Genomic DNA, 19,155 nt, shown 5'->3' on the forward strand with positions numbered 1-19,155 from the left:
AAGCCAAAATTACGGAGACAGGGACCTCCCCAACTATTAATATAGCCTTTACATCACTTATACTACACTAAATGATTAATAAAACCACTTATTTCTTACATATTAACCCTCAAAAACTGATAAAATTAAGAAATAATGGATAAATGAGGAAAACAGAGAAAAATACGGAGACAGGAACATCCCAACTACCCTTATATGGCCATTAAAACACTAATACAACACTAGATAAGGAATAAAAGCCCCCATTCCTTACATTTTAACCCTCGAAATATGTTAAAACTAAAGAATAATGGAGAAATAAGGTAAAATGTCTCCACTTGCAAGGCGGGCGTGCGAGGAGGGAGGTAATAGAGGGATATGTCTGTGCTGGCTAACTATATCCCCTCACTCGGTTCTAATTTAAGGCAGCGAGACCGTGAGTTACTACCAGCGTTATTAATGGTGTTTGATCACGCCTGAAATTACCCCACATGAGCCTTCGTCTTCCCTGTATGTGTCTTGTATTGGACGTAAAATTTAGCTGTGGCTGGGTGATGGTGGCGGCCCTATATAGCTCTTTTATTTCCCTTTTGAGGCTTTATTTCTCGCTAATTCACGTGTTTAAAGCTCGTCTGTGTGTCCTGGTCATATTATTTTACTGCCAAGCTTATTTAAGGGGTCATGTATGTGTTCTCTAGGGGTTAAAATCAACTGGGGTGATTTAGTATATAATTTTCTTGTTAATTCATGTGTTTGAAGCTTATATGTGTGTTCCAGTCATATTATTTAACTGCCAAGCTTATTTAAAGAGTCATATGTGTTATAGCGGTAAAAATCAACTGCTGGGGTGATTTAGTATATAATTTTCTTGTTAAGTCATGTTTGAAGCTTATATGTGTCTTCCAGTCATATTATTTAACGGCCAAGCTTATTTAGAAGGTCATATATGTGTTCCAGGAGTCAAAATTAACTAGTGGGGTTATTTGGTAAAGACTGGGAAATAAGGAATTGGAAAAGTAGATGTATTTCTGGTTAATTCACTTGTTTGAACGTAGTCTGTGTGTCCTTTGTGATATTATTTAACTGCCAAGCTTATTTAGAAGGTCATATGTGTGTGCTAGTCGTAATAATCAATTGGTGGGTGTGATTTGATAATGATTGGTCAGGAAGGTCAAAAGTGATTGGTGGGTGTGTTCATGGTTGATATACGAGTTTAAATCGTGTTCGTGCACACTTGCTGTATTAATTAACTGCCGAGCTCATTAACAAGGTCATTAGTGTGCCAAGAGGGAGCTGTCATGGAGGGATTGATAAAGAGGGACGGATTAAGGGAGATCAGTGAAGGTCAGGTCAAGGGAGATTATTAAAGGTCATATCAAGGGAGAGTAGTACAGAGGATGATTGGTTAAGGGAGATTAGTATAGAAGGTCATGGAAAGGGAGATTAATACAGAGGATGATTGGTTAAGGGGGGATTAGTACAGAAAGTCAAGGGAGATTAGTAAAGAAGGTCATGTCAAGGGAGATTAGTAAAGAAGGTCATGTCAAGGGAGAGTAGTACAGAGGGTGATGGGTATAGGGAGATTAGTACAAGTCAGGTTAAGGGGGATTAGTGTAGGGTGATATTAGGGGAGAATCAGTATAGAAGGTCAGGTCAAGGGAGATTAGCACAGAGGGTGACAGGTTAAGGAAGGTCATTGGATATTCATTACTAATATACACTTCAGATAATTTTCTGTGCATTGTTTTAGTGTTAATCAAATGTCAAGCATACTTAGAAGCCCTTAAAATTGCAGAATTATAGTTGTCATGAAGGTATTTTTACTAATGAGATGGAGATAAGCACTATAAATTGTTTTCCTTGCTTTCTCTTAGTATTAATCAAATGTCACGCATACTTAGAAGCCCTTAAAATCACAAAATTATAGTTGTCATGAAGGTATTTTTACTAATGAGACGGAGATGAGCTCTGACTGAGGCCACACGAACCTATTGCATATGCCCCTAACTTTTCCTTTTACATCAGTGCACAAGTCAACCAAAATATGATTAAGTAATGCAAGTAGGTCTCAAACAGCAGAAGCCATAGACCAAAGTAAAAGAAATTCAATGATAAACTGAGCTTCACAAGTGGAATTCAAATAGCATGGCAAGTAGGTTACATGTGTAGAATAGGATGACTTCAAATAGCAGGAGCTAGTGTATCCACCAAAGTGTCTTTTGATTTGGAACCCTTCTGTGTATCCCCTTCATAGCTACATCTTTTTTTTTCTTCACCTTAATCCCTAATGTGGTCACCCTCTCTTATATGTTGTCGCCAATAGCTTCTCTTCCTCCAGACCCAACTGTCTCGTGTCTCTCAATATCCCCCTCTCCCATCTTTTTTTTTCCTCGCCTTAATCTCTAATGGGTTTGGCCTCTTTTATATGTTATCGCCAGTAGCTTTCCCGTCTTCTGCATCCTCTTCCTCCAGACCCAACTGCCTCATGTCTCTCAGTATCCCCTTCTCACATCCAGCCACCAAATTCCCTTGATTTGAAACACAACTGTATTTCCCCCTCCTTCTCATGTTCCTTTGGTTCTCTTGTAGTGGCCGAGCAGACACAGAGAGGCCCCTAACTCTTATGGTACCCCTCTTTGGCTCATTCTGTACAGTGTTGTTGGTCTTCCCTCCTCCCCCTTGGTTGTCAGTTAGATTCCCAGCCTGATCAGAGTTGCTGTTTTATTACTTTGACTCCCCCATTACTTCCCCTCAACAAAAAGATTAATTTTTTGTGTCTTTCAGTAATGTAAATCACCCTCAATACCCTTTTTCATAGCTGAGACTCACACATCCCTGCATGCCCGCCCTTCCAGCTAACACGCACACACACACACTCACACACAAACCTATTGTTCCTACCCCCCACAGACAGCTCAGCAGCACGCCACCCCATCGCCCACCAGGAGCTGCCACCAGAGGGCTGGATGCGGTCACCACTATGCCTGTGTCGGAGGGTGTGTGGCTCCTTGGTCAATACAGACAAGCTTGCGTTGTTGAGGCGTATGGTCGAATTCCTGACGAGCCTCGCCCCTGTCACCACCCTAGTCATCATCCTCCTCCTCACTTACCACTCGTACCAGGTAGCCCGTCTTGTCCCTCCCCACAGGTTGTTGCAGGGAGCTCGGTTGGATTCTCTAATTTGTTTTATTGAGTATCGATTTCCTTCTTCTTAAGGTTGTATGCTCATAGGCAGGTTGTAATATTTTTTTTTAAGTTTTCTGTTTTACCCTACTTCCCTTCCTGTGTATTTCTCTTTTTCTTTTCTTTCCTTCTTTCCTTCCTTCCTTCCTTCCTTCCTTCCTTCCTTCCTCCTCTCCTCCTCCTGCTCTGTGGCACCATGATCCTACAATTCAATCAATCAATCCTCCTCCTCCTCCTCCTCCTCCTGTTTTTCCTCCTCTATTTAGCCTACTCTGCCTTCATTTTAAAATCTTGCATATCTTTCTAGCTGCCTAATATTGTCTCCTTTCAGGGTAGTTTCCCCTCCCATGGATAATCTCCCAAGATAACCTCCTCATGATGTCTATTTTGATGAAGGCATAAGATATACTTTTTAAAGTGTATTTCTCAATGTTTGTTTTTAAGATTTTACACTGGCAACTTTTTTCTTGAGTTTTTCTTATATACCTAATGAAGGAATCAAATGAAGTCTTGCTAGACACCAACCTTTTTTTTTCATGTTTGATTCTATTTGCAAACTTTTTTTGTTGATAAATGAGAACAGGTAAAAAAAATATGCAACCTAATAATATATAATTAGATGCTTTCCATTCCTTTTTGCCTAGCTGTAGATATAACTTGGCAAGAATTACTACCTTCATTTAGAGTGTTTCCCATGACTAACTAGTGGCTCAGGGGGCAGACAGGCCTGCAGCTTTGAGGATGGGCCAGCAGGAGTGCAGACCTGTGCTCATTAATGCATGCCGTGAATACTTCTGAAATGTACATAACCTTGATGGGATAGCCTGCATGCCTCCATGAAAGACAAAGTGTAGTGAGAATGTATGGAATTTGTTTTTGTGTAAAATAATGTCTTCACATGATCTCTCTCTATCCACAGCTTATGAAAGCTAGCGGTTTGAACACCATTCTTGTGTACTTCTTCAGCATTGAGATTTTTGGAAATTGGCTGCTCTTTTTCTGCACCAAGAGCTACATTGACAAATCCTCTGGAAATAGGTAGTGTGTTGTTATTAGCCAAAGCAAATAGACTTCATTTTGTAGTGAAATGAAGAGGTCAGGGACTAATTGGACCTCCTAGAATGTTTTATGAGTCTTTACCTGTAGATTTATCTTTTCTTAATTGCTGTGCAGTAAATTTTTTTTTTTAAATTTTCTAATACTTGGAAGCAAATTGAGTCATAGTCATATTATTCCTGAAAACTTATGCACTGAACAATACTTTTTCAGTCATTAAATATTGATAAAATGAGGCAACATTGGACTGTGTAATAGCAGACTATTGACTAGATTTCTGTCATTTCAACTTTGGAATGCACCTCCACTGTTCTTTTGGCTAAGTCTTGTCCTACAGCCTGTCACAAGGATGCTGCCACACCCACACATGACATGCTCAACAAAACAGTTATAAGCACCAATGTCACACACACTGAGCTTATGTGTTGCCACACACTCATCACACCTTTCACAGCATTCCCAGCCACTCTGTTCCTTTGTTCACTCACTGCTTCTGGACCTACTCAAAAGCTGAAAGGATTTTCCCTCAAGTTGCAGGTGTTATTAAAGGTTATTTGTTCTTAATTACATAATTTATAAAAACTAATATATATATATATATATATATATATATATATATATATATATATATATATATATATATATATATATATATATATATATATATATATATATATAAAGAGTGCCTTTCAATCAAATTTATGACATCTGTGATTTTAAAATATCATGCATAGTCAGTGGTGGGCACTGCTAACCAAAAAGTTAACTTCGCCAACTGGTAATCCACTAACTAAAAAGTTAGCTTTGCTTATGCTAAACCGCTAAACTGATAAAGAAATTAGTGGAACCTAACGCTAATTGCTAACCGCTAACTTTTTATGTGGATTTAGCTTCAGTTTATTATTTTGGCTCTAAAACCCCATCTGTCCGTTAATAATGGTCTCCTTGGGTTGGCACATGACGCACTGGAAGTGCAAGACATTGGCGTTTGTCTTATCCTGGAACTTCTGGGACGCCTGGCTGTCAGCTTGAGTGTCCGCCTCACCCACAACTGCTGACGACTCCCTAACAGGGTCAGCATCCTCAGGCGGAAAAAGAACGTCCTCACTCGGGTCACCTTCCATGACGTTGATAACGATAAAGAAGGTGACAATAAGGAACATGACTACACGGTGACAACGTCGCAGCTGAACTGAACAAAGAGCCTAACAAGCAACAAGAAGAAGAAAAAAGAAAGAAGCCTCAGTTTATTATAAATCCGTATATTTTACCCAAGATTTCCCGCAAATTTACGCATCTTTTAACTTTTTTCCATAACTGACACTCATTTTTATTATTTTAAGTTTATTTCTTGTCAGCTGGAAAATATCGAATTCTTGTTATTAAATCCTGAGTTCAAAGAGAGAAAGAAATAGGAGATGCATTTCAAAAGTTACCCTAATAATTGTTCAGTTTCCCTACTTTAAGGTGTGATTTACCCAAAAGTGGAAGCCCTGGAATTATTGCGCCATGTGGCTCAACTGGTGCTGTGTCTGCCCACAACGGACAAGACTAAACCTGTATGATTTTTTTAGTGGACTTCATTTAGTGGAGGAGGAACTACACTTAGCGGAAGCTAATTGCTCCGCTAACTGTTTCCAAAGTTAGCAAAAACGCTAATCAGCTAACGAAAAAGTTAGCTTCGCTAATTAGTGGTTAGCGGATTAGCGGACCCGTGCCCAGCACTGTGCATGGTACGTATCAGAAGCCAATCCTAATGAGCCAAATACAAGTCAGCAGCAAGATGGAAAGTCATGGAGTAGGAAAAATGGTAATGGCTGAAAATGTTAGTCATAAAGATTATAATAATTTACAGACAGTAAACAATGGCACCAACAGCTGCCACAGACTCAGCAGCACTAAGGGCATATTTCTCTTACTGAAATGAAAATAAATAAAAAATTACTTCTAATTTGCATTTTAAATATTTCCCAAAATGTTTCTACATATGTAGTTGCAAAACATATTTCCAGGACAGCCACATGAAATCAAGGACTACTGTCAGTGCCTTTGGTGGTGAACAAAGGAATTCCCAAACACATGTCATGGAATCAATGCTCACAGATGTTTTGATGTTTAAAGATATACCTTCAATCATTCATCAGTATAGTTAATGTCTGTAAAAATTACACACACACACACACACACACACACACACACACACACACACACACACACACACACACACACACACACATGGGGTGTGTGGTGTGTGAGGTCCTGGCAGTACCCATTGATCGACGATAAAGACACTTGCTCATGTCGGGAGGGTACCTGCTGGCGATTACAAGTCCAACACATGATCAGGCCTTGGTGGTGAATTACACACACACACACACACACACACACACACACACACATTCATGTTTTTTAAATGAATTCTTCACCATAAAGTTCATCAAATCATTGTACTACGCTACATGCAACACTAAGTACTGTAATGGGAAGGAATACTAATCTTTAGAAGTAGCTGCATCCCAGTCTTTTTATTGTATTTGCAACTGCTGGGCTCTGGAGGGATGGTGCCTCATGGTGGTTTGACTTCTTGGGAAGCTTCTGAGCGCTGCCTCATGACTGATAGATGGATAGCTGATGCATGGAGGGGTGGAGCTTCGAACACTTACATTTCTTGAGATGGTTTAGCAGTCCACATGTCCTTTTTATTGTTTATTCAGACCAAAAAATTAACATAACAGGTCAATGAATGGACACAACAGCGTATCTGAAGATAATTTTGTGACTGTGGGGTGGCTACTAAGTCTCTAAAAGTTCTTTATATAAACTAACTGTCTGTTTACCTGGGAACACCAAAAGAATCATTTACTTCATGGACACAGTAAAAAGAACATTAAAAAATACACATCATCATCAGCTTTTTCATCACACACAGAATAATAAATCCCTTCTATCCAGTGCCCAAAGTTTGCCCCTTCCCTCAAAGTGTACCCTCTCCCCTTCCCTCCCCCACCGTGGCGTGCAGTGAGCTAGCGCCCGGCCTGTCTCACGATGACTGCAAACAGCTGCGTTACTGCCCCACCTGCAAGATCTACAAGCCGGAGCGCAGCCACCACTGCTCCCTGTGTGACCGCTGCATCCACCAGCGTGACCACCACTGCTTCTTCCTCGGCACCTGCGTCGGGGGATACAACCTCTGCTACTTCATCCTCTTCTGCTTCTATGCCTGCCTAGGGTGAGTACTTTCTGCTATTGCCTTTGTGCTTGCCTAGGAGTGGTAATTAATCCTACCTCATCCTATGCAGCCCTTCTTGCTTCTTTGCCCATCGTGTGCTACTTACTCCATCCCATGTATTTAACTTTCAACTGTCATGACTAAATGGTAATTATAACATTTTATTTTTCTGACATTATTTCTTAACTCATATCCTAAAGGCTCTCCAGTAATATATAACAGTGTGATGCTAAAACTTTGACCCTCTGACCCTAAACACTGTGCCGCCACCCTCGCCCCACCAGGTGCTTGTACGCTGCCAGGCTGCTCCACCGTTATTACTCCGGCACTTACCTGAGGACGTTCTGGTCCTCAGAATTCCTCTACTACTTCTATCCCATCACCCTCGTCATGTGGATGCTTGGCAAGGTGGGATATTAAGGGGTCCCAAGAGGCTACTACTTGGTTGTCAGTGGTAGGATTGGCTGTTATGTTTTGTAATTTTTTTGTGTACTTTGATGTTAAATTTATGTACTACTAAACAAAATACGAAGACCGTGAAACTTCAAGTGAAGGAGGCAGTAGTCTTTCTGATATCTAAATCTCTTATCAGAGTATTTTCCTGTTACATATTCTTCAGTGTCCAAATGTTCTTGTGGTGTTAAACAGTGCTTTGATCACTCACTGTGGAGCTGAGAAGGCTCTGCTTACCACCTTACTATCTGTTGACGCCCTCAAGTTGTGATGATTGTACTTGACCTCCTGCATGGCTGTTTCCAGGGCAGCCTCAGTCCATGTATCAGAAGGCATTTTCATTTTTTGTACCATTCTTCTGTTGTCTGTAGGAGCAGTGTGTTCAATCCTTGGTCAGTCTCCTTTATCGTGATTAGGGAAAACACAATTTCCTTGGGGCGTATCCTTCCTGTTTGGTGCCACATGGCCTCACTAGTGTGTGTCTGTCCAGGCCCAGCTGGCAGAGGTGGGCTGGGTCACGCTGCTCTACGTCTCCTCGGCCACCGTGGTCTTCACCGGCTTCTGTGTGGTGCAGCAGCTCGTGTTCGTCCTGCGGGGCCAGACGGCGTATGAGTACAACAAGGTGAGTAGGGAGCAAGGCTGTGCTATGAACTGTACATGTATTTACTTTTCTGTTACTATCATGATAATGTTTGTGAACTTGTGTGTATAATTTTAATATGCAGCTCATCATCTTCATTGTCTTGAGCCATTGCTGATCCACTACAGGACAAAGCCCGTTCCCAACATTCTCCACCTCTCTCAGTCTGTTGTCAATGTGGCCGTCCTGCTCCAGCAAACCCTCTGGCTTTATCTCCACCTGGCCCTCTCCTTGCCCTGACTTACACACCATTTTAACAATTATAATTTTAGTGATGTTTTACAGTATCAAGAAGTCACCAAAATAGAGATCCTTGTTCACAAAACTTAACCAACCTCTTTTTTAGCATGAACTTTGATGGAAGAATTTTGTGTTAATAATATATGCTTGTTTCTTAAGATGTTTTGAACTTAATTTATTTCAGTTGCATTTGCAAAGCCATAATAAAATCAGGTATGAAAAAGTAGCAGTGAATTGTTTCATCTGCAAATGGCCATAAATCATTTTCAATGCATTTATCTAGGTATATAAAGTGTTATTCATTAATTACTTGTCATTACATACATTGTTTTATATATTTTCAAAGAGGTTGTTATTACTTAGTCCTGTGCAGCTGATCACTTGGCCTCTGTGTTACTTGGATAAATCATCATCATCATCATCATCATCGTTTAACGTCCATTTATTCCCTATGGTGGGGTAGGACGGGATATGAGCCTCCTCCACTGTTGCCGGTCCATAGCCATTTCTTCCATGATGTTCAGCCTCCTCATATCTTCCTCCACCACCTTTCTCCCCTTCCTGGCGTCACCGGAGCCGCCCTTTGCCATGTTTCAGGGCCTCCTCATGGTGCACCGCTCTGCCTTCCACAACTTCCTTCACGTGTTTGGACGGTACTGGATCCTGCACATCCTGATCCCCTTCCCTCGCCGCCGCACCGCCACGGACCCACGGAGTTTCCTCAAGATTGTCTGAGAGCATGTCAGCTCCCTGCTCTCCCCCGGGGCTGGTAACAACTCCTCAGAGCTTCTCTCACTCCAAAGTATTATCTAGTCTCCAAAAGGGTAGTGACCTCATAGGGATAATTTTACTACAATTTGTTTTTATTTCTATTTTGGGTTAAAAACAATGACCTCAAAAGTTGCATTAGTATTAATTAACTCTTTTCACAGCATCAACCTTCAGGCTTTTTTACTCTTTAGACAGCAACTCTTTTTTAGCCAAACAAGTATTTGGAACTTTATTTATATTCTGGAACCTAATGCGATGCTTCAGAGTGTCCTCCATCCATGCGATCTTCCATATCATTCATGGCAGCTTGAAATGAAGAAATGAAGTGTCTTCGACCTCCTCTAAGGAAATAGTTTTGTATGATGGGTTGTGTCGGGACTGACCATCACTCGAGACCTTTTACAACAGCGTATTGGCAGTGAGGCGTGGCGGCACTCACCTAAAGCCTCACCATAGGACAGGTCCGTAGTTGGTGATAAAAAGTGAAGTATATATGATATTTGTAAACCCCTTTAGACTAAAGTTTATACTTACATATATCAGTAGCAGACATATCATAATGTAAGGGCAATGTAATATTTTTCCAATCTAAAATTTACAACACATTATGTATTTTGAGATGAAGAGAAAAGGTCTTGGTGGTGGACTGTGGAAGAGTTGCATTTTGCATTATCTAATTGACAACTGTAAAATTACTGTCATCATGAATTTCACCATTTTATAAAGGAACAAGACAAAATTAGGTTACCTTTCTATATTGTATTTCTATAAACACTTCAACACATTTTAACAGAAAGTTTTGACTAAGTAAAATATCATTGCTATTGGTTTCTATCATGTAACAGTGCCAGAAGTAAGCAATGATACTGCTGTGTTCTGCTTGTGGCACATATTATTTCACAGTGATGGTACTATTTTTATCACCAACCATTGTGTTATCCCATCGCCACACTGTCACCAACTCACTGCAGCACATCCCTGGAGCATATCATGTCACAGCTGCTTCCCATACAAGAATACTCAACCTATTGACATGCAACAGCAGACATACTAACCATCATAAATCATCTTTATATACATGCACAAACGGGGTATACAATGTACAATGTTTTTACCACACAAGTCATTTTCAACTGGAGCTTTGGAGTTAACATTCAGCACCTTTCTTATGCACTGTATGAAACACACCTCGTAGTCATCCTTGCACAGGTGCAGAACGGTTCTTGTCGTAGGTGTTCCTTGTTTCCTGCTGCTAAGTCTTGGTGCAGGCCCTAGCGAATGACACGCAGCACCAAAGTAATGGATTAGGTAGAATGTTCCTAGTCAGATTCTTTCTAGATCCTCATATCCTTTCTAGGGCTGGAATGAGTATATTTTGTATATTGTATAGATGTTTCGTTGTTGCCAGTGTCTGCTCCAGTACAGAGGCAGGAAAATCACTCAGGCTTTCATTCCTTCATCGGGATGTTTGTCCTTGGTTTACCAACTCACATAACTAAGAGTATATACTTCTTAAGAACATTTTTCTCCACAGAAACTGTTGCCTATTACCAACTATACTTTTTAGTTTAACAGTACAGTGTTTGAAGAAATTTCCTCACAATTTACATTTGGACTGTATCATTGTAGCCCCTCTCCTGACTTGGGTTGTTCCTTGGGAGAGGCTGAGAGAGGCGATGGTGGTGTTGCTGTACTGGAGCAGAACAGTGCTAAAGGCGGGCTAGGCCCTTCCGTCATGTGCTTGTAGATTGCATGATAACCAACATACTGGGCAGATGTAGAGTATGCTAGAAGGACATTAGTTTTTTCACCTATCCTTGCACCTCCTCTCCTGCTGCTATCACTTCCACTGTCTTATTGGATGCTTTCCAGCAGCACACCAGATATGATTAAGAAGCTGTTGTTGCTCAATTTGCATGTTTCTTTCATATCCTTGCTCTAAACACTTCACTTGACTCCCTCCGAATATTCTGAACTTTGCATTTCTGAATTCCTCAGTGAAAGAGTTTCCAACATTGCTGTGATACTTTTCATATCATTCCTTTGAATGTCCTTTGTGTACATATTTATATATACATATACATACATGAAAAATATATAAAGTAAATGTTCCTTTAATGTATAATTCTACAAATGTGTAAGAACAGATAACCTGCAACTTATAAAGTGCACTGCTGATATCAATGTAGTGTGGTGCAGCGAGCCACCTCGCCCCAGTGTGCCGAGGCCCCCTGGAGGAGCCTTGGTACTCTGTGTTTTGTATTTTGTTGTTTTTAGTTTATGTGTTTTATTGCTTTTCTTGTCTAAAATTGCTTTAAGGTCATTCCTCCACTTTGTACAGTAAATGAATTTCAAATCTGCCATCTTTCTTGAAAAATGACTGTTTGCAGAAAAGTGCTTGTTAAAGGGACTCAACCTTAATATTAGTAACCTGACTTAAGACTCATATAACCTGCCTAACTTAGGATTCCACCACCTGTCATGGTGTATGGTAATTTAAGGAGCCTGAATACAACCGAAGCTTCTTAATGTGAACTTTGGCTTAACCTCCGGTGACCATTAACCAGACCAAACCATAACAGGTCGCACATTGCTGGTCAATCTGGGCCTCTTCTGTTGTAGTGCCAGCAGCATGGTTGATTCCACTTTTCTCAAGAGAAGACAATCCCATTGATAATAAAGAATGATGTACACGTTTGAAATTCATTTTGTGTGGAGAAAAGATTAGTAATTTCTGCAATATTTCCTGGCCGGTGTCTCTGTATGTCTTGAGCGGTCTAGTCGTGCTGATTCCCGTAAACAACTTCATAAGACTTCCCTGGCTAGCAGAAAGGTGTTGTAGGTCTTCTGTGGAGACTGTTGATAAATGAAGCCATACCTGGTTGCTATAAGTATAATATTACTTTCACTGTGTTTCGTGAAGTTGTTGATCTCTTGATAATGGCTTGTTACATTACATCTTTGTGGGAAGAGATGTTTTATTGTTGTTTTCATTGTTGTTTGTGAACATCAATGTTTGGGTCTTTTTAGATTCATTATGCTTATTATGATTATTTATATTTAGTACAAAGTATTATGTGATTTTTTTAAATATTTCTATACCAAAGTAGATGGAATCATCATCAGGTATTAACATGATACTCAGTGATTTGCATTCCAAACCCTTATCTCTCTTGCACTCACACACACACACTCACACACACACCACGCCACGCCACGCCACGCCACACCACACCACACCACACCACACACACACACACACACTTTTTTCACACAGAGCTTGTGATTGTGAATCTGAGATTGAGTTGATTAATGCGATTTCTTAGGTGCCAAATCTAAGGTGTTATTTATCAATTATAGAAGTTATGCTTCTCATTTATTCTTGCACGGCAAGTTTTTACAGCTGCCACTTTTATGCAACTAAATACTACTTAAGAGCTTTTTACAACTGAAGAATTATAATTGTAAGGCTACAGTAAGTTGGGAAAGATAATGGGATAGGGATGGGAGGTGGAAAGGCCAAAAGTTAAGACAGAAGAGGTGGAGAGTGTTGACAAAGGGATTGTTTATGGTCCCCTGTTGTAAGGTGGAGGTGAACACTGCTCTAAAAATATTAAAACTCATTGCAGTTAAGTGATTTAAGGAATGTTACATGAGAGGTAAGATTCCACGGGTCTTGCTGCTTAATGCTGGTAGACCAAGCTACAGAATGATACATTTAAACTGTGTTATAATGAAGTCAGAATAAGTAAGGTATTTTATAATTGATTTTTTTATGAAATGATAAAGATTGAAAAAAGGTTGTGAATGAGAGTTGCAACAAAGCTATTTTTTTCCCTGTGTAATGTATTGATGTGGGATTTGCTCACTACTTTAAAATAATCTGTGAAAGCAGTCCTCCACCTCTCTGCTCTTGTGTGGCTGTTGGCATGGAGTGTAATGTCAGCTCAGCATGTAACACAACCTTCACCCACCCTAAGTTTATATATTTCAGCATAAAAAAATCTATACATGGTCACATTGTTTGGGGAAGACCTTCATCTCCGGTCACAATATATGTTGTGCTGTTAATATTTGCGTCTATGTACACTTCAGCTTCGGTCACAATGCATTGAGCGTTACACTGCACTGCACTTATTAAGATTGCTGCACTTGGGTGTCGTCCATTACCATAGACTAGCACTTTATGTACCATGATTATCTTATTTACAGAAAATACATGATAAACGCTGATCCACATGGTTTGTCTAGACCTCTTGCCCTCTTGCTTTTTTTTTTATTAGCGGGCTTTTTTATTGTTGTTTCATTTTTTTGTCCCCTTGTGCTGTATCCTTTGCTGTAAAAAAAAAAATGGTGGGCGGGGTCAAGGATGAGAGACATATTGTTTGTCTCTCATCCTTGGGCGGGGTTGACTTTGGCTGCAGAGCAAGGAAGGGGAGGGAGTGGGCAAGGGCAGGGTGTGAACGTGACCCGTGAGAGGCGGCCCACCAGGTGCACTGTTCCAGGGTCCAGCAGGGGGAGAATAAATGCAAATGAATGCAAGGCGAGAATAAATCACAGCCTTGCCAGGAGAAACAGATAGTGGCTGATGGATGCCGCAGTTTTTTAATGGCAAATAATAATGACCATTAAAAAAAAAAAAAAAAATGACATCTTTGCATCTTTGCTGCTTTGAGACTCTCGTCTCTTTCTCTTCTGTATTGTATCGCTAACCACTCAATCGTTGTCCAGTATTCAGTCACTGTCTCCTGCATGATGGTGTTAAGTAGCCTACCACATTACTTTTATCATGTTACTGGTGCCTGGAGTGCCATGACTCAGCAGATTTTGATTGGCTGCTGGTCAACGGGGGAAGGAAAACGGGAATCGGGGAAAGGGGAGGAAGGGAGGGGTGACGGGCGGGAAGGCAGGCGGAGGAAAGCAGCGAACCCCCGCTCTGTCCCGCTCTGTAAGTTAGACGGAGGGTGATGGCGCAAAATGCTAAACAAGACAAGTTATATAACACAAACAATAATAAAGGCGCTACTCGAAACTTTGTTGGCCTGTCACATTACTGAAAAGTTGTCTTTCAAATGAGACTTCGGTCATGCGAGCTTCGGACCCTGGCGAGACGTGGGCGTAAAATTCTTTCATTCAACAATTGCAAGAGCAAGTCCCGGCCCCCGCTACAAGCTGGCAATTTTCAATAATCGCTGAGTGACTTAAGACTATCCACACGCTGTCCTGATGACCACCATCAACTCGGACTCTTGTGAAACTCTCTGGAGAGGGTCAAATATGAGCCAAGCAACAGTGGCGCCGCTAGTCTATGAAACACCTGCCTGTGCCGCGGCCGGCGTGGCGTAAACCACGCGGCGTCTCAAGATAATCCCTGTCACTTAATCCCACCAAGCCACGCAACAAAATTCTCTCTCTCTCTCTCTCTCTCTCTCTCTCTCTCTCTCTCTCTCTCTCTCTCTCTCTCTCTCTCTGTGTGTGTGTGTGTGTGTGTCTCGCAGTATTAAGATAGCACACACACACACACAGGAAGGCCACATTCTTGGAGAAGGGTGTCGCCTAACACCAGATGAGGACTGGTCACCATCGCCAAGGTCCAAAATTAGTCTACTGACCGATCCATCTCGCTTATGGCAGACAAAACGACCACAAGAACAAGCACTTAAGGAAACACTATACTTGGCTGACCCCTTACCCCTCCATCTGTCTGTCTATCTATTTATATCTATTCCCTTTATCGATCTCTATATGTAGACACTAAACTTGACTGACCTACCCTCCTCTCTCTCTATCTATCTATCTACTCTCTTTATATACGTAGACCCTATACTCGGCTGACCCACCCTTCTCTCTATCTATCTATCTATCTATTCTCTTTATATACGTAGACCCCATACTCGGCTGACCCACCCTCCTCTCTATCTATCTATCTATCTACTCTCTCTATCTATCTATCTATCTCTATGAGCCTGAGCATATACAATGAAGAGAAATTCCTCCCCATTGTCTTTTTATTATTATTATTATTTTATTTTTTTTACAGTAGAGGAAGCAGCTCAAGGGCAAATAAAAACACAAAACACAAAAGCCCTTCATCTTTGCTCCTGTGAAAGCAAATAAATGCCAGCTAATAAATATTATACGTTGAAAACAAACATATAAATAAAAAAATAAAAAAACTTATCTCGAAAACCTTACAATTTGCGCGACAATAATCAGTTTTAGCACAAGTGGATCGCAACTCACAATTTTTATAAGTTTATTTAAAGAGTCTTATACGTACTTAGATATAAAAAAACACCCTCTTATCATTGTTTTTCTCTCTCTCTCTCTCTCTCTCTCTCTCTCTCTCTCTCTCTCTCTCTCTCTCTCTCTCTCTCTCTCTCTCTCTCTCTCTCTCTCTCTCTCTCTCTCTCTCTCTCTCTCTCTCAATATAGTTTTTGTTTGTTTGTGATGGCAAGCACTTCCCTTTTTACCCTTGCTGTTAATGTTGATGTTGATGTTGTTGTTGTTGTTGCAAAAATACGCATCAATCAATCAAGCAGTCAGTCACCTAATCTAAATGGAGGTCACACTATTAAAAAGATGCCTAACCACCTAAGTCAGGGGTTCCCAACCTGGGGTACATGTACCCCCAGTGGTACATTTGCACTTTTCAGGGGGTACATTGGGTCCGAGAGAATAACCACTACTGTACAATACATGGTGTTGTAATCTGCATTCAAATTGCACAACGCCATGTTTTTTTTTTTCAATTTCCGCATTTTAGTAAGCAAAACTGTTATTTAAATTATATCATCAGTCTACACATACATACTTCATTATAAAATAATATGAAAATATTACAATTTCATCGTTTTTATCCTAAAATTTTAGGGGTACACGGGAACCTATAAAAATGCCCAAGGGGTACAGAGGAACAAAAAGGATGGGAACCCCTGCCCTGAATGGATAATGGTAATGGTAATAGACTAATAATAATGGTGATGGTGATGGGTGTGATATTCTTCCCTAGTGATGGTGCCGTTCAGATTGAAATATTCGCATCGAGTCATTTGTCCGTATGAACGTCTCGGCCCCTTCGTTCGCCTGTTAGACAGCCTCGCACCCATACGCTCCAGCACAGCACACCACCGGAGCGCAAGGCGGAGACTCTACCACGGGACTATGGGAGCCCCCTATTGTGTTCCTACTTCCTACAACTCAAGCGCAAAAACAAAACGAAAACAAAAAGGCTCGCTCAGCACTGCTCCTATATAAGCCAAAAGAAAAAGAGCGGCCAAGAGAGAGATCAAGGGGCTGAAAGTGAGAGTTCAATATTGTGTTCCTGCTTCCTTCTCTTCTAAAGACAATGGTCCATCTTATTATACGTACCGAGCTTCCTTTGTACCATTTCCCAAGGCCACGGAGAAGACTGACCGAATTATCATGGGTGACTTTTTTCCCGTTCAAGTCTTTTGAGTTTCCTGGTGCTACTTCCACGTGTGTCCTTAGCTGTATGAACACAGTCTGTACTGCCTGGGGGTTGGGATGGCATGCTCCTCCCTTCTCCTTCTTTGTTTACTTGCAACAATAAACTATCAATATATCAGAGGGTGTCTAAAACTAGCTAATCACTAGTACCCTTAGTTGTATAATCACACTCTGTACTGCCTGGGGGTTGGGATGGCATGCTCCTCCCTTCTCCTTCGTTGTTTACTTGCAACAATAAACTATCAATATATCAAAGGGTGTCTAAAACTAGCTAATCACTAGGATCATGATCTCTCTTTTGGCCGCTCTTTTTCTATTGGCTTTTATAGGAGCAGTGCTGAGCGAGCTGTTTTGTTTTCCTTTTGTTTTTGCCCTTGAGCTGTTTCCTCTTCTGTAAAAATAAAAATAAAATTACAACGTGCGTCTCTACTGTGCTGACCCACCCTCCTCTATCTATCTATCTATCTATCTTACACGAGGAAACTCAAGCAATGACAAACTATACTGTAGAGAGGTTTTCATAATGATTTCTATGCCCGTATTCTTCAACGTGTCGTCACCTTTATTTGTCTCTTTGAAAAGCCTCTCGTAGAAGTTGCTGGGATTCTCATGGACTGTTTTGCGAACCTTGTGATAGTTTTACACGACTTCTGCGCCTTGGACGGGAAAAGTCACCCATGAAAACCTTCTCTGCATGTGGCGTTGTGAAATAGTCGTAGTAAAGCCCCGAGACTTTTATTTATATGTACCCTCGTTACCTACGTGTGTGTGTTGTGTGTGTGTGTGTGTGTGTGTGTGTGTGTGTGTGTGTGTGTGTGTGTGTTGGGGGTGGGTGTGGGTGTGGGGGAAGAGGAGGAGAACCCAATACTCGCACCTTTTTTTTTTATACAGCAAGGGAAGCAACTTAAGGTAAAAAAAAACAAAAGAAAAACGCAACAAAAAAGACCAGCAAAAAAAAAAAAAAAAAAAAAAAAAGGAGTGAGAGGCCACGAGGGAGGTCACTTAGGTTAGTATTATAAGAAACTTTCGCTTCTCACATCAACTATTTCTAAAGGTCAAAGAGGAGGTCAGTCGGGTTCTAATGAGTGTTTCTTTAGTTTCACGGTACAGAGGAAGGGTCAAACTAACACCAGGGTCATAAAACTACTCCTGGAAATGCCTACAACTCCTATGAAAGCCTTGTCAAATATGTGTTCTTGGGCGACGGGATGTCATATGGTACGACTCTTTATTATCTCAGCCTCCACTTTACATTTCTATATCTTCTTCTTCCTCTCAAAATTTCATACGGAGCTCCCAATTCCTTGTCATGGGAAGCCTTGCCTTGCCGCTCCCATCCCTCCATAGTTACGCCAGCGAGGACGAGGCAGGAAGAATTAAAGACGCGTATTATTAAACCATTCGAGAAAAAGCCTTATTATAACTATTTCGTCTCTCGTAGAAGTTGCATGGGCTCCCAATTCCTTTTCATGGGGAGCCTTTGCCTTGCCCCTCCCACCCCTCATAGTTACGCCAGCGAGGAGAATTAAAGACGCATATTATTAAACCATTCGAAAAAACTTTATTACCACTATTTCGTCTCTCGTAGAAGTTGTAGGGGTTTCCATGGGTGGCTTCTTGGGTAGTTTTGCAAGGCTTCCGCGCTGTGAAAGGTAAAACACTCATGATAACCCGATGTAGCTCTTCTCTCTCCTCAAAGAATCGTCCTGACAAGTTGTAGGGTTTCCATGGGTGCTTTCTTGGGTAGTTTTGCAAGGCTTCCGCGCTATGGACGGGTAAAATACTCGTGACAACCCGATATAGCTCTTCTCTCTCCTCAAAGAATCGTCCTGACAAGATGTAGGGGTTTCCATGAGTGGTTTCTTGGGTAGTTTCTGCGCTGTGAAAGGTAGAATACTCATGACAACCCGATGTAGCTCTCCTCTCGCCTCAAAGAATCGCCCTGACAATCCCAAACGAGTGTATGCCGCAACTCGCTCGCCACCCAAGCCTTGCGGCCTCTGCCTGCGAGTGGGCTAAAAGCGTCCCTCCTTTATCAGTCTGTTATACTCAAGGACGCCGCGCTAAGATTGTAACGCAGAGAGGCAACAGCAGCGCTCTTTTCTTTTCTTTCTTTACAGCAAGGGAGGCTCTT

General features: G+C 41.2%; 1 protein-coding gene across 5 annotated transcripts; it reads left to right on the plus strand.

The window, feature by feature from the left end:
• Positions 1 to 292: 292 nt before the first annotated feature.
• On the plus strand, positions 293 to 13,784 carry LOC126983015 (palmitoyltransferase ZDHHC22-like). Of its 5 annotated transcripts, none has more exons than XM_050835431.1 (7): positions 293 to 344; positions 2,890 to 3,101; positions 4,082 to 4,200; positions 7,238 to 7,447; positions 7,732 to 7,855; positions 8,391 to 8,522; positions 9,378 to 13,784. In XM_050835431.1, the coding sequence occupies exons 1-7, from the start codon at positions 308 to 310 to the stop codon at positions 9,513 to 9,515; spliced, it is 972 nt and encodes a 323-aa protein (XP_050691388.1). In that variant the 5' UTR covers positions 293 to 307; the 3' UTR covers positions 9,516 to 13,784. The 5 variants fall into 5 exon arrangements, with proteins under 5 accessions (XP_050691388.1, XP_050691387.1, XP_050691389.1 ...); XM_050835430.1 differs by having other exon boundaries at positions 303 to 415; XM_050835432.1 differs by having other exon boundaries at positions 313 to 489.
• The last annotated feature ends 5,371 nt before the right edge of the window (positions 13,785 to 19,155 follow it).

Source organism: Eriocheir sinensis, chromosome 52 (genome assembly GCF_024679095.1).
Source record: "Eriocheir sinensis breed Jianghai 21 chromosome 52, ASM2467909v1, whole genome shotgun sequence".
Classification (NCBI taxonomy): domain Eukaryota; kingdom Metazoa; phylum Arthropoda; class Malacostraca; order Decapoda; family Varunidae; genus Eriocheir; species Eriocheir sinensis.

Coding starts and splice junctions, on each gene's coding strand:
- LOC126983015 (XM_050835430.1), top strand. CDS start 358: ATGTCTGTGCTGGCTAACTATATCCCCTCACTCGGTTCTAATTTAAGG. Junction 416..2,889: donor TAATTTAAGGCAGCGAGACC/GTGAGTTACTAC, acceptor TACCCCCCACAG/ACAGCTCAGCAGCACGCCAC. Junction 7,448..7,731: donor TGCTTCTATGCCTGCCTAGG/GTGAGTACTTTC, acceptor TCGCCCCACCAG/GTGCTTGTACGCTGCCAGGC.